At 40.7% G+C, this 16,538-nt stretch overlaps 1 protein-coding gene across 1 annotated transcript in view; it reads right to left on the reverse strand.

Annotated features, from left to right (window-relative positions):
• The window catches only part of fam50a (family with sequence similarity 50 member A), a 36,929-nt gene that overhangs the window by 7,965 nt on the left and 12,426 nt on the right, over positions 1-16,538 (reverse strand). Inside the window, exons 4-11 of the mRNA XM_061974086.1 lie at positions 16,284-16,426; positions 16,137-16,213; positions 10,587-10,653; positions 10,454-10,515; positions 10,292-10,368; positions 4,471-4,525; positions 4,323-4,371; positions 2,099-2,169 (exon numbers count right to left, since the gene is read on the reverse strand). Coding sequence (XP_061830070.1) covers positions 2,099-2,169; positions 4,323-4,371; positions 4,471-4,525; positions 10,292-10,368; positions 10,454-10,515; positions 10,587-10,653; positions 16,137-16,213; positions 16,284-16,426 — 601 coding nt within the window. The remainder of the gene's footprint in view (positions 1-2,098; positions 2,170-4,322; positions 4,372-4,470; positions 4,526-10,291; positions 10,369-10,453; positions 10,516-10,586; positions 10,654-16,136; positions 16,214-16,283; positions 16,427-16,538) is intronic.

Below are 16,538 nucleotides of genomic sequence, written 5' to 3' on the forward strand. Positions count from 1 at the left end.
TCATCCTACGTGTGCGTTTCAACATATTTGGACCGTCAGAAATAAAAAAAAATATTACCTTACACATATCTATTTAGCAATTTCCTTTTATGATTTTATAGCTGCTGGATAACTTATAGGCTGATTAAAACAAACTCAATGGGTGCGTTTTAGTGTCTTGTAGTGTTCTTTTAGTGGTGTTTGTTTTTTCGCATAAAAGATGTATTACCGGTAACATATCTACTATATGAAAAAAACTTTTTGAAGTATTCTTTTTTTGTGTCTTGAGCACAGTCAGTTCAGCCTCTCCGCATTAACGCATCTGCAGCACACAAAAAAAGTGGGTTTCATTGTGGATGCACCTTGTAGTTTCCTAATGAAGCCTTAGCTTAACGCTCCTCCACTTTCTCCTGCTCCAGCTTGCTGCGGCAACAACAAACAAAACTCCAGACGCTCCTCTTCGTTTTGTATCGTTTACTTGTCAACTTAATCCTTCAAAAACGTAAAACAATAACGATGTGGGAACAAACGAATGGCAAAATAAAGTGAGTTTGTTACAGTAACAAAGAGTTACAAAAAGTAAGAGTAAGGTCAAAAAACTGTGTGGCTCGATTCCACCATACCTGACTGCCATTACCCATAATACATTGTGTCCAAAACCTTATTACCATACAGATCCTTCCGCCATATATGCAATTAAACAGTTACATATTCTTCACTGTATTAAAGCAGTATAAAATAGTACATCATCAAATTATTCAGACAAATGTAATAATTACATATAAAGTGTACCTTATAATTATTCTAAGCATGCAATATATACATTTTCGTATTATTTAAATAAATTAAATAGTCCCCTTTTGGCTGAATAAACATAAAGCACCTTCCATAAAATGTAAATTAACTTAAACAGCATTTAGGCTCCTACACACCTCATGACTACTCCTAAAATGCCCATAAAAAGTGGTACATGTCTGCTGCTTGTTTAAAAACATAGCAAAACACCATATGTAGTAGCATGATAAGATAGATGTGCTGTAAACGATCGAGTGTCTCCATGGTGAAAGCTACGTAGTAAACGCAAAAACATTTAAATAAGGCGGTCTGCGCCAGTTATGATTAGGACGTGCAAGGTTAGTAGATTGCACGCAACACGCCCGCTAATAGCACACGTTATTTTATAAATTGCACACGCTGTTTAGCACGTGGTAATTGGATCTTAGTAAATCAGGCCCTAGATCAGGGGTCGGCAACCCAAAATGTTGAAAGAGCCATATTGGACCAAAAATACAAAAACAAATCTGTCTGGAGCCGCAATAAATGAAAAACCATTTTACATACAGATAGTGTGTTGAGTTATAAATTGAATTAAGAGGACTTAAAGGAAACTAAATGACCTCAAATATACATACAAATGAGGCATAATGATGCAATATGTACATATAGCTAGCCTAAATAGCATGTTAGCATCGATTAGCTTGCAGTGACCAAACATGTCTGATTAGCACTCCACACAAGTCAATAACACCAACAAAACACACCTTTGTGCATTCACGCACAACGTTAAAAGTTTGGTGGACAAATTGAGACAGAAAAAGAAGTGGCATAAAACACGTCCTAGAAAGTCGGAGAAAGTTGTACATGAAAACAAACTACGGTGAGTTCAAGGACCGCCAAAATTAGTAGGACAAAACGGCGCTTGCCAAATACTCGAATCAGTGAGGCATGTTTAATATAAACAGTGTGATTTATAACAATTAGGGAGGTTTGTGTCATGTTTGTCCTCCTACAGAAACCATACTAAAACAAAAAATATATTTTTTTCCCCTCATCTTTTTCCATTTTTCATACATTTTTGAAAAAGCTCCAGAGAGCCACCAGGACGGCGCTAAAGAGCTCTAGAGCCGCGGGTTGCCGACCCCCGCCCTAGATCCAGAGAAAAGTGCTGAATTTTACTTTACTTTTAGTTTTATTGCCAGATGATTGACTTATTTTTACACTTGTATAAGCATTAGGAATGTAAAAAACATGACCTAAGCGACAGCCTGCACACTTAATAAAGGATTTATGACGGATCCAAAAACAACTTAATTTACGTAACAGAAGCGTTTGTCCTTACCTCATCTTTCTCTACAGTAGCGTCATTGACCAGTCGGATGTCATCATGGACGTCAAAGCTGAAGAGAGGACCTGAGACAAAGACAAAGAGTCAAACTTTTTAGTAAGGCCTTACTGTAGGTCCAAAACATATTACTATTTAGTGCCTCACTGTGATGTTTTGACAGTTTCTTAACACAATTCAAAACTAGTCACTTTGTTAAGTAAAAACCTGCATGTGCACAAACTCCAGATAAACAATTTCAAGACTTTTTAAAATTGTAAGTGACAACATTGCACAACTTTGACATGGAAATAAATAAACATTTTATGTCACACCCTTTTAATTAGAGCCTTTCTCTGTGCACATTTCCTCTTTCCTACCCACAGTCTAAAAGCGTGTTTATTGTTAGAGGGAACTAAATTCCTCGGAGGTTGTATAATTGTCTTATGTTCCAATCTTGTCTGGTTAAACTGCATTTATGTTGGCCGATATCCCAATCACAAATGTACAGATAAATATATTGCATATGGAACAAATGTGCTTGACTTAAGAATCAAATGTGCTTGACTTAAGAATCAAATATGAGGCTATTCTAGGGATGTCCCGATCCAGGTTTTTGCACTTCCGATCCGATACCGATATTGGTTTTGCATTTCCGATCCGATACCGACCGATACTGGCCTATCCGAGCATGTATTAAAGTTTAAAGTTATTTAGCCTACTTAGTTGTCAGAATCATGTTGAAAAGGGTTTTAGTACTCTTGATAACAACTAGCCAGCTGAATTAGGGGAGTTTGAATAATACACAATGGTTGGTAACAAGAAACTGACCTGTTTATTCAAGGATAAACACAAAATAGACAAAATTATACATGACAAACAGAAATGGCATCATTGAACTAGGGCTGGGCGATATGGCCTTTTTTTAATATTGCGATATTTTAAGGCCATATTGCGATACACAATATATATCTCGATATTTTGCCTCAGCCTTGAATGAACACTTGATGCATATAATCACAGCAGTATGATGATTCTATGTGTTTTGATTGATTGATTGAGACTTTTATTAGTAGGTTGCACAGTGAAGTACATATTCCGTACAATTGACCACTAAATGGTAACACCCCAATAAGTTTATCAACTTGTTTAAGTCGGTGTCCACTTAAATTGATTCATGATACAGATATATACTATCAGATATATACTATCATCATAATACAGTCATCACACAAGATAATCACATTGAATTATTTACATTATTTATAATCCAGGGTGTGGAGGGGGGCGCCTGATGTAAGTGTCAAAAAGACAGCCAAAAGAGTTTGATATGAGAATAAATCTAAAGTTAAAATATAGGGTAGAAATGCACCCTTTTGCAGGAAATGTAGTCTTGATTTTCAAAATGTTCTTTCAAGGCTTGCATGTCTACATTAAAACATTCTTCTTCATACTGCATTAATATATGCTACTTTTAAACTTTCACGCAGAGAAGGAAATCACAACTAAAAAAATCACTAATTTTTTCATACGGTGTTGATGTGGACATTTTTGCCTCAGCATTTTGATGGTGTGGACGTGTGGCACCGAATGGAGATAAGCGTCTCGACAGACGTCACAATATTTGAACAATGATGACGAAAACTGTTGTCTCTGTCGTGTCCGTGTGTCGAAAATTGTTATGCGCTTATTTTTTTATTTGATTTTGTGCGTGGCATATAATTGCTATGCGCAGAGGACGCTTGAGCAGCGCGCACCTTAGAGGGAGCGTTGCTCGCAAGGTTGCGCTAGCATCACAGCTAACGTTAGCCATGCTGCTACCTCTCTGCTCGGGGAGGACGTATACGTATGTGACGTATGACGTGACAGTATGTGACGTATGACGTGACAGTATGTGACGTGTGTAAGAAGGTGCGCTTGCTGTCTGTGAGAGGGAGACACAGGAAAGAGTGAGAAGAGCCTGTCGTGTAATGCCAGCAGCTAAAAGCAACTGCGTGAGAATTGTGGATGTGTTGAAGGTGTGCTGGAAAATGCGGAACGGAAATTACGGAGCAGCAGAAAAGTGGAATGTATTATTTAAATCGGTTCGTTGGAAAACACGGACCAGAGTTTTTTTTTAAACTGGATCTGGATCGGCATTTTCCCATGCCTTGCCGATACGCAATTTTTGGCAAATATCGGCAGCCGATCCGATCCAAATATCGGATCGGGACATCCCTAGGCTATTCACTTCCTGACTTACCCGATTTGCCTCTGGCTTTGGTCACAATGAAGTCATAAAAGCTATGGTGCTAAATGGAGAAGCATAAGGAGACATTTGTTTGATTAAAAAAAAAAAATTAAGCAAATAAATCTTGTTTTGTTAGCCACTTTAAATCAGTGGTGCTCACATGTGGGATTATCAGATCTTCTTTGATGTACATCAGCTGCTCGACGCCAGCGGACCTGCACAGAAAGCAACACGGTCTACTTGGTAAATGCACACTTTTCTTTTGTTTCTGTCACTGTCACACCTTTAAGGACAACAAATTAACTTTAGCATCTAAAAATAACAATGTTCAAGGTTGCTCAAATTTGTGATTAAAGTCGGCAAGGTTGCATCATTATAATTGAACTGAAGTATGTCTTTCGACTATGAAGCCTAAATTGCCTCATTAATAAGTACGTGGAGCGAGTAGAGAAATAAAGCCAAGTGAAATCATTTTACAGTCTTTCCAGGAACTTGCAACGTGACATTTTGTACTCCCTCGTCCCAGGAAGAATGCTTTGCGGAAATCTTTTAATTATAGATCTTTTATCGCTTTGGAATAACCTGCCTCGAATTCTCACTGGCATTGAAAGTAAACAGGTTTTTAAAAAGAGAGTAATATTTTATCTGAGTCTTTAAATTAGTTTGCTCGTTGATGATTTGTTTGGTTTTATATTGTGTAGTTATATTAATATGGTAATTATTATTCTGTGACTGTAAATTGTTTGCTTGTTTTCTTATTGATGCTTTTATTTTTTTCTGTATTGTGTAGTTATAATTATATGCTTTTACTTGTAATTGTATTGAATTGTGGACCCCAGGAAGACTAGTGGGTTGTTGAGGCAACCAGCTAATGGGGATCCTTAATAAAAATCAAATCAAAATCCATCCATCCATCCATCTTCTTCCACTTATCCGAGGTCGGGTCGCGGGGGCAGCAGCCTAAGCAGGGAAGCCCAGACTTCCCTCTCCCCACCCACTTTGTCCAGCTCTTCCTGTGGGACCCCGAGGCGTTCCCAGGCCAGCCGGGAGACATAGTCTTCCCAACGTGTCCTGGGTCTTCCCCGCGGCCTCCTACCGGTCGGAAGTGCCCTAAACACCTCCCTAGGGAGGCGTTCGGGTGGCATCCTGACCAGATGCCCAAACCATCTCATCTGGCTCCTCTCGATGTGGAGGAGCAGCGGCTTTACTTTGAGCTCCTCCCGGATGGCAGAGCTTCTCACCCTATCTCTAAGGGAGAGCCCCGCCACCCGGCGGAGGAAACTCATTTCGGCCGCTTGTACCCGTGATCTTGTCCTTTCGATCATAACCCAAAGCTCATGACCATAGGTGAGGATGGGAACGTAGATCGACCGGTAAATTGAGAGCTTTGCCTTCCGGCTCAGCTCCTTCTTCACCACAACGGATCGATACAGCGTCCGCATTACTGAAGACGCCGCACCGATCCGCCTGTCAATCTCACGATCCACTCTTCCCTCACTCGTGAACAAGACTCCAAGGTACTTGAACTCCTCTACTTGGGGCAAGATCTCCTCCCCAACCCGGAGAAGGCACTCCACCCTTTTCCGGGCGAGAACCATGGACTCGGACTTGGAGGTACTGATTCTCATCCCAGTCGCTTCACACTCAGATCAAAATCACATTCGTGAAAAAAAATAAAAGAAAAAAGAAAAAAAGAAAAAAAGAAAAAAAAGAAAAAAATCACATTCGTGATAATTCAACCAATCCCTGTGAATTATGCACGGCCTCGCAACTTTGTCCAATCCTCGCAACATTTCTGCACATTTTAGCCAATCAGCGTCATTTTTGCCAGTTGGATTTGTCTCTTGGTCAAATGTGCACATCAACTGTCTAATCCAAATTGATGTCTGTTTCTTGTGTAGATCGGCCTGGGTCGATATTTGATGAGTCAATTAACAGAACAATAAATTAAAATTAAGTTTGTAAGTTTTCCAGCGTCAATAAATCACGTATGTATGCATCTTTATGGGCTTTAAGAGCATTCAGGTTTTTCATCGGTTTCACCAGCTGTGCCATAGGGGAATGAAAAGAAGGGGTTGGATTCTCTTGGCCTTCATTAAGCGTCTATGTCATTGTGTGGCGAGGCAGGGCTGCTGGCCCACTAGCATCACACAGTGCAGCAAGTTAGCTCGTGACCAACACATGTATTCGCGAACATGGACAAAAAGATCACAAAACCAAATGCCACCGCACCGCCGGTGTGGTAGTATTTCAGATCAAACCTTAGCTTTGGAACAAGATGATCCTATCAACACTGAGAAGCCAGCTTGCCAAATGCCAAAACCTGTTCGTCCACTTTAAAAACATCGCCCACCCGGCAGTCCAAACTCCCTGAGGCGTTTGGTGAATGAGGTCATGGCAAACACAACAGCCAAAATGATGTGCGCTCACAGAAAGTGCGGTTCAAATCACAACATCACCAAAGACATGATGTCATTTAATACAGTGGTTCTCAAATGGGGGTACGCGTACCCCCGGGGGTACTTGAAGGTATGCCAAGGGGTACGTGAGATTTTTTTTAAATATTCTAAAAATAGCAACAATTCAAAAATCCTTTATAGATATAAATAAAAACCTATCTTTTTTTCCAAATAGTTCAAGAAAGACCACTACAAATGAGCAATATTTTGCACTGTTATACAATTTAATAAATCAGAAACTGATGACATAGTGCTGTATTTTACTTCTTTATCTCTTTTTTTTCAACCAAAAATGCTTTAATCTGATTAGGGGGTACTTGAATTAAAAAAAAATTCACAGGGGGTACATCACTGAAAAAAGGTTGAGAACCACTGATTTAATACAGTTAGTTAAAAACTAGCATTTCAAAAAATGCTGCTAACGTTTGACAGACATTTCTCATGTTGTCATGTCATGTTGGTGTTTCCTTGCTCGGAATCTGCCTGACTTGAGGTGTTTTTTGTATATGAGCTGTTAATACATCTGCTTACATTGTAGTGTTTATATCGTTACTCTGCACATTTGTTTAATAAGGTCCTAACTCGATTGTCAGTTATGTATCATATTATATTGCTTTTGGTTGTAATTTTTAGGCAAGTGCAAAACTATGGTAAGAGAGAAAGTGTATTTCATTGTTATTGTTTAACTTGGAGATTTAAAAGTTTACATTTCAATTACAATATTAAACTGTATGAGAAATACAAGTGTATTGCATTTTAAAGGATACACATTTTTTATTATTTTATATTATCAACAAAAATAATAATATGATAATATTAACTATCATTACATCAATGGTTAATTTGGTCTCAAAAAATTATGATATTGTTTACCGACAATAATTTGTGGGTCAATGTTTCGCCGAGCTAAATTTGCTATCGGCCCGACTCTTTATTGATCAAACGGCACAATTGTTGTCCTGCATTGCCCAGCATGGCCGTAACTACCATTGAGGACACTGAGGTCTTGTCCTCTGTATTTTTTTAAGTGACAAAAAGAAGATGATATGACTGACTGCAAATGTACCGCATGTACATCACCATGCGGTAGATCATCTTTGCTCAGTATACAATCTTTGGTAATGCACAGTCCGCTACATACTTGCAGTGTTTACAAAACGTTGGAGGGTTTTGAAGTTGTTTTAGAGGGCTTTAAGGGCTACAACGGTGACGCCCATTAGCCGCATCTTGCAAGTGTTTTTTTTAATCATATTTATAATACTAAACAATAGACTTGTGTGTTCTTGTCCCTCATAATGATTGTGAACAATAGGAAAAAAAGTGCAGTTCTACTTTAAAAGAGCCCAGAGCTCTACTTTTCATGGTCTCCATGAGTTATTTTAAGAAAATAGCACCAAGTCATTGGTTCAGATAAAAGGATGACAAATGGGTTAAAATCAGAAGTCTTCACCAAGCGCAAAAAAAATCAAGTTCACACGTAAGGATGTCAAAGACAGTAAGTTGCTTTTTTTTGGACTGTGACGTCCACATTGGGGAGGAAAAACCCACACATACTGATCAATACTTAGTTAATACCTACTTTTTGACTAGAGCAGAACCCTAAAACACAGAGCTGATAATGTTCCCACATCCAACCAGCCCTTAAAACCTGTGGTTACCCCAACTGGTTGTTTGTGAAAAGTATATCCAGTTCTAGGAAGAACAAGAATAGAGTGGATGGAAAAAAAAAAAAGTGACAGGCATAATAACATTGTCATTTTCTGTGTATCAGGTCTATCTGGGAAGCTCAAAATAATTATCAACCAGAACAACATTCCAGTACACTTCAAACCAGGCAAGACACCTAGCGACTAACGCATCTCAAAAAACAGACCAGCTGAATTAAAGTTATTGAAAAAAAAAAGACTCTGCAACATCGCGTGGACATCGGGGGCGGTACCTCTGGATTGGCAGACCGGGGTGGTGGTTCCTCTCTTTAAGAAGGGGAACCGGAGGGTGTGTTCCAACTATCGTGGGATCACACTCCTCAGCCTTCCTGGTAAGGTCTATTCAGGTGTACTGGAGAGGAGGCTACGCCGGATAGTCGAACCTCGGATTCAGGAGGAACAGTGTGGTTTTCGTCCTGGTCGTGGAACTGTGGACCAGCTCTATACTCTCGGCAGGGTCCTTGAGGGTGCATGGGAGTTTGCCCAACCAGTCTACATGTGCTTTGTGGACTTGGAGAAGGCATTCGACCGTGTACCCCGGGAAGTCCTGTGGGGAGTGCTCAGAGAGTATGGGGTAACGGACTGTCTTATTGTGGCAGTTCGCTCCCTGTATAATCAGTGTCAGAGCTTGGTCCGCATTGCCGGCAGTAAGTCGGACACGTTTCCAGTGAGGGTTGGACTCCGCCAAGGCTGCCCTTTGTCACCGATTCTGTTCATAACCTTTATGGACAGAATTTCTAGGCGCAGTCAGGGCGTTGAGGGGATCTGGTTTGATGGCTGCAGGATTAGGTCACTGCTATTTGCAGATGATGTGGTCCTGATGGCTTCCTCCGGCCAAGATCTTCAGCTCTCACTGGATCGCAGCCGAGTGTGAAGCGACTGGGATGGGAATCAGCACCTCCAAGTCCGAGTCCATGGTTCTCTCCCGGAAAAGGGTGGAGTGCCATCTCCGGGTTGGGGAGGAGATCTTGCCCCAAGTGGAGGAGTTCAAGTACCTCGGAGTCTTGTTCACGAGTGGGGGAAGAGTGGATCGTGAGATCGACAGGCGGATCGGTGCGGCGTCTTCAGTAATGCGGACGCTGTATCGATTCGTTGTGGTGAAGAAGGAGCTGAGCCGGAAGGCAAAGCTCTCGATTTACCGGTCGATCTACGTTCCCATCCTCACCTATGGTCATGAGCTTTGGGTCATGACCGAAAGGACAAGATCACGGGTACAAGCAGCCGAAATGAGATTCCTCCGCCGGGTGGCGGGGCTCTCCCTTAGAGATAGGGTGAGAAGCTCTGTCATCCGGGGGGAGCTCAAAGTAAAGCCGCTGCTCCTCCACATCGAGAGGAGCCAGATGAGGTGGTTCGGGCATCTGGTCAGGATGCCACCCGAACGCCTCCCTAGGAAGGTGTTTCGGGCACGTCCGACCGGTAGGAGGCCACGGGGAAGACCCAGGACACGCTGGGAAGACTATCTCTCTCGGCTGGCCTGGGAACGCCTCGGGATCCCCCGGGAGGAGCTGGACAAAGTGGCTGGGGAGACGGAAGTCTGGGCTTCCCTGCTTAAGCTGCTGCCCCCGCGACCCGACCTCGGATAAGCGGAAGAAGATGGATGGATGGATGGATGAAAAAAAAAAAGCCTCAAAACATAACTTTTAAGGTGCCGCGTATACAGCCAATTTTAGGCAGCAAAATTCTAGAGGGACTGAGCTAACAGCTTGCAGATGGCCACTTCACCACTAGGTGTCACCAGAACCTACTTTATACTCTTTCTGAACAATTGTCAGAAAACATAAACCATTAACCCTGGCTAAAATGTCTGTGATCTGACCTGAGTTCACTGAAGTCCTTTCTTAGGACTTCTAGGGCCTTCTGCAGAAAATTCTGCATGGTGTTGCCTTTCTTCATCTGAGAGAAACGCACATAAAGATGGCGTGAACAATTCTGATGAGACATTTTCACAACTTTTCTTTAAATATGAGCCTCTCCTGACCTTGACAGTCTTTCGATGGCCGGATCCATCCCAGTAGCTGAAGGTAATCTCGATCTCCTCGTCTGAAAACTCACAGGTTTAGAAGCATTACTAGTATGTGACAAGTTAATCTATGTGTGTGTTTGACACTCACTCTTGATCTTCTCCTGTTTGAGCTCCCACTCCTGCCTGAGCTCTTCTCGCAGTCGATTCTCCTCCTCCTGAACCCAAAGGCACCAAAGTTCATAAACAAAAATTGACAGAGGCACATGTCATATCTGAATTTTTTTAATTTACCTGATCTCCAAAATTGGTCATGTGCCATTAATAAAATGCCAATATGTTAAAGTTAAAAAGGTAAAGTACCAATGATTGTCACACACACATTAGGTGTGGCGAAATTATTCTCTGCATTTGACCCATCACCCTTGATCACCCCCTGGGAGGTGAGGGGAGCAGTGGGCAGCAGCGGTGGCCGTGCCCGGGAATCATTTTTGGTGATTTAACCCCCAATTCCAACCCTTGATGCTGAGTGCCAAGCAGGGAGGTAATGGGTCCCATTTTTATAGTCTTTGGTATGACTCGGCCGGGGTTTGAACTCACGACCTACTGATCTCAGGGCGGACAGTCTAACCATATGTCTGGCTGATGCAGAGCTTTTGTCAATCCCTGCTATCCTCGGATTTTCAAGTCTATAAAGAGTTGCTGCCAAAGTCTAACAGCAACTTTGGACAGTCTATGTGTTTTGGTAAAGTTTAAAATTCTCACAGCACGCAAAAAAATTGTCAACAATCAAATGAGGGCCGGAGGCCAAACAAGAGTCAAACCATTCAAGAGTTTTTTTAATCCTGCACCATTTCCTTAGACTGGAGCTGTCCTATTTAGTGTTTAAGCATTAACTGATTAAATAGGTGAGAGGTAGAATGTTTTCTAAGAATCTTAACAGTCCAGATGCAATAGATTCATCGGCCTGAAAGTGTGCCTTATTCTTGAAGTATTTGCTTTATTTTAAAAAACAATTGCTCTAAATAAAAAATGTACAGCACCAAAAGTTGGTGGTTGTTTTGTGCAATCTGTTTTTATTTGAAGTATCTGTATGCTACACTTGACTAATGTATTTCTCTAAAGCAGTGCTTCTCAATTATGTTACGTTAAAAGTAAAATCTAATTAAATAAACTCAACAAATAATACATTCCAATTGATAAGCAACATTAACTCAGAAACCCAATATATAAAACACTTAAAAATACAAAACAAAAATTAATAAAACAATTTGTGCTGATTTGTTTTATCAAAATGAGGCATCGCGCAGAGTCACAATCATGGACTACAAATAGCAGTTTGTCGTGCCTGTGAGATTCAAATAATATTTGCAAAAAAGAAAAAAATTCCAAAAACTTGATTTGTTTTCCTTTTAAGTCTGATGGTGCTTAAATTTTCCTGAATTTAAATTGATCAGCAACACAGTTCTCACAATAAATACATTTTAACATTTTCTAAAAGTCCTATATGGCCTGTTGTAAAATGGTTCTATTATCATGTGTATCTTCTGAGAACCAGCACCCTCTGCAGTGGACATTAATATGCTGCATTACAGAGTAGGGATGTCCCGATCCGATATTTGGATCGGATCGGCTGCCGATATTTGCCAAAAATTGCGTATTGGCAAGGCATGGGAAAATGCCGATCCAGATCCAGTTTAAAAATACTCCGGTCCGTGTTTTCCAACGCACCGATTTAAATAATACATTCCACTTTTCTGCTGCTACCTAATTTCCGTTCCGCATTTTCCAGCACACCTGCAACACATCCACAGGTCTGTGGATCCTCACGCAGTTGCTTTTAGCTGCTGGCATTACACGACAGGCTCTTCTCACTCTTTTCTATGTCTCCCTCTCACAGACAGCAAGCGCACCTTCTTACACACGTCACATACTGTCACGTCATACATCACATACTGTCACGTCATACGTCACATACGTATACGCCCTCTCCCAGCAGAGAGGTAGCAGCATGGCTAACGTTAGCTGGGATGCTAGCGCAGTCGTGTGACCAACGTTCCCTCTTAAGGTGCGCGCCTGCGCAATTGCGCACTGCTCAAGCGTCCTCTGCGCATAGCAATTATATGCCACGCACAAAATCAAATAAAAAAATAAGCGCATAACAATTTTCGACTCACGGACACGACAGAGAAAACAGTTTTCGTCATCATTGTTCAAATATTGTAACGTCTGTCGAGACGCTGATCTCCATTCGGTGCCACACGTCCACACCATCAAAATGCCGAGCAAAAATGTCCACATCAACACCGTATGAAAAAATTAGTGAGTTTTTTAGTTGTGATTTCCTTCTCTGCATGAAAGTTTAAAAGTAGAATATATTAATGCAGTATGAAGAAGAATGTTTTCATGTAGACATGCAAGCCTTGAAAGAACATTTTGAAAAACAAGACTACATTTCCTGCAAATGGGTGCATTTCTACCCTATATTTTAACTTTAGATTTATTCTCATATCAAACTCTTTTGGCTGTCTTTCTGACACTTACATCCGGCGCCCCCCTCCACACCCTGGATTATAAATAATGTAAATAATTCAATGTGATTATCTTGTGTGATGACTGTATTATGATGATAGTATATATCTGATAGTATATATCTGTATCATGAATCAATTTAAGTGGACCCCGACTTAAACAAGTTGAAAAACTTATTGGGGTGTTACCATTTAGTGGTCAATTGTACGGAATATGTACTTCACTGTGCAACCTACTAATAAAAGTCTCAATCAATCAATCAAAACACATAGAATCATCATACTGCTGTGATTATATGCATCAAGTGTTCATTCAAGGCTAAGGCAAAATATCGAGATATATATCGTGTATCGCAATATGGCCTTAAAATATCGCAATATTAAAAAAAGGCCATATCGCCCAGCCCTAGTTCAATGATGCCATTTCTGTTTGTCATGTTTAATTTTGTCTATTTTGTGTTTATCCTTGAATAAACACGTCAGTTTCTTGTTACCAACCATTGTGTATTATTCAAACTCCCCTAATTCAGCTGGCTAGTTGTTATCAAGAGTACTAAAACCCTTTTCAACATGATTCTGACAACTAAGTAGGCTAAATAACTTTAAACTTTAATACATGCTCGGATAGGCCAGTATCGGTATCGGTCAGTATCGGTATCGGATCGGAAGTGCAAAAACCTGGATCGGGACATCCCTATTACAGAGCTAAGTTTTTTTTCCAAAATGAATAACTTTGGCAAAAGAGCTCGACCAACAACAAATTTCCTCTTCATAAAACGCTGGTTCTCAGGGGGTTATGCCGAAGAATATATTGTGATATACATCATTGTCGCAAGAGGTTGCAATGTATATCCCAATATACATCACAATATACCCCCACCAAGGACTGTTTTCACTGCTGGACTCTAGAAAGAGGTTCCGCAGCCTCCGTAGCAGAACCTCCTACAGCGTCTTCCCTCAGGCCGTAAGACTCCTGAACGCATCAAAATAATCCCACAGTGCTATATGGCCTGTAACTATTGTACTTATAACGCACCAGCTGTGTAATTGTAACGGTTTAAGCTGTTGATTGCAACGTGCTTCTTAGTTGTAGTTTTGATTACCGAATTTGGAGGTGTTGAAATCGCCATGTAAAATCAGTAATGCTAATCACTAGCATGTATGCGGTATATCTAATGGAAATTAACATTGAGCTGGTGCATTTCGAAAAGCCTTACTTTTGAGAGCTTTCTATCAGGCCATGCTTGCGTCTTTGGCATTAAAAATGGCAACAATACCTAAAGACCGGCGTGACTGTTTTGGCCATCAAGTGCTCGTGCCGGTGCTGATTTGGTAACCGAACGTGACGTCCCGTGCAAAAAAGGCATCAAAATATGTAACTTTTTGATTTTGTAAATGTTTGTAAAAGTAACACATTCGGTACCCACCCCTGGTAATAATCTAAACAAAGTAGATACAGATGCTCCAGAATAGGGATGTCCCGATCCAGGTTTTTGCACTTCCGATCCGATACCGATATTGTTTTTGCATTTCCGATCCGATACCGATACTGACCGATACTGACCGATACTGGCCTATCCAAGCATGTATTAAAGTTTAAAGTTATTTAGCCTACTTAGTTGTCAGAATCATGATGAAAAGGGTTTTAGTACTCTTGATAACAACTAGCCAGCTGAATTAGGGGAGTTTGAATAATACACAATGGTTGGTAACAAGAAACTGACCTGTTTATTCAAGGATAAACACAAAATAGACAAAATTATACATGACAAACAGAAATGGCATCATTGAACTAGGGCTGGGCGATATGGCCTTTTTTTAATATTGCGATATTTTAAGGCCTTATTGCTATATATCTCGATATTTTGCCTGAGCCCTGAATGAACACTTGATGCATATAATCACAGCAGTATGATGATTCTATGTGTTTTGATTGATTGATTGAGACTTTTATTAGTAGGTTGCACAGTGAAGTACATATTCCGTACAATTGACCACTAAATGGTAACACCCCAATAAGTTTTTCAACTTGTTTAAGTCGGGGTCCACTTAAATTGATTCATGATACAGATATATACTATCAGATATATACTATCATCATAATACAGTCATCACACAAGATAATCACATTGAATTATTTACATTATTTATAATCCAGGGTGTGGAGGGGGGCGCCGGATGTAAATGTCAAAAAGACAGCCAAAAGAGTTTGATATGAGAATAAATCTAAAGTTAAAATATAGGGTAGAAATGCACCCATTTGCAGGAAATGTAGTCTTGATTTTCAAAATTTTCTTTCAAGGCTTGCATGTCTACATTAAAACATTCTTCTTCATACTGCATTAATATATGCTACTTTTAAACTTTCATGCAGAGAAGGAAATCACAACTAAAAAAATCACTAATTTTTTCATACGGTGTTGATGTGGAAATTTTTGCCTCGGCATTTTGATGGTGTGGACGTGTGGCACCGAATGGAGATAAGCGTCTCGACAGACGTCACAATATTTGAACAATGATGACGAAAAAAGTTTTCTCTGTCGTGTCCGTGTGTCGAAAATTGTTATGCGCTTATTTTTTTATTTGATTTTGTGCGTGGCATAGATTTGCTATGCGCAGAGGACGTTATAACAGTGCGCAATTGCACAGGCGTGCACCTTAGAGGAAACGTTGCTCACACGGCTGCGCTACCATCACAGCTAACGTTAGCCATGCTGCTACCTCTCTGCTCGGGGAGGACGTATACGTATGTGACGTATGACGTGACAGTATGTGACGTATGACGTGACAGTATGTGACGTGTGTAAGAAGGTGCACTTGCTGTCTGTGAGAGGGAGACACAGGAAAGAGTGAGAAGAGCCTGTCGTGTAATGCCAGCAGCTAAAAGCAACTGCGTGAGAATCCACAGACGTGTGGATGTGTTGAAGGTGTGCTGGAAAATGCGGAATGGAAATAACGGAGCAGCAGAAAAGTGGAATGTATTATTTGAATTGGTGCGTTGGAAAACACGGACCGGAGTTTTTTTAAACTGGATCTGGATCGGCATTTTCCCGTGCCTTGCCGATACGCAATTTTTGGCAAATATCGGCAGCCGATCCGATCCAAATATCGGATCGGGACATCCCTACTCCAGAATATATATTGGTTTACATAAAGTCAATGGTACACACCTCTCTGTCTCGATCAGGAAGAAAACTTGTGTCTACATCTGGATTCTTTCCAAGCTTCTTCTTCTTTACAGGAACATCTGTGAGCAAAGATATGATCCAATGACTTTGTCATATACAACTTGTAATTACTGCATATAGAGTACTCACAATCCTCTTCTTCCTCCTCTTCTTCCTCCTCCTCCTCCTCTTCTTCTTCTTCTTCACCGTCGATTTCCGGATTAAATGACAAACTGGCAATTTTCCTCTTCTGTTCTTCTTTCCTCTTCTTCTCCTTCTGCTTCTCCAGCTTGCTGCAAGGAATGTGTGATGATTACCTTGACAAACTCACTGGCCATAGAACTAGGTACACGTGCATAAGCCAATAACGGAGTGTCCAAATACACCCCCCCACAGCCACACCAA

The sequence above is a fragment of the Nerophis lumbriciformis genome, linkage group LG01 (assembly GCF_033978685.3).
Source record: "Nerophis lumbriciformis linkage group LG01, RoL_Nlum_v2.1, whole genome shotgun sequence".
In the NCBI taxonomy this organism is placed as follows: Eukaryota; Metazoa; Chordata; class Actinopteri; order Syngnathiformes; family Syngnathidae; genus Nerophis; species Nerophis lumbriciformis.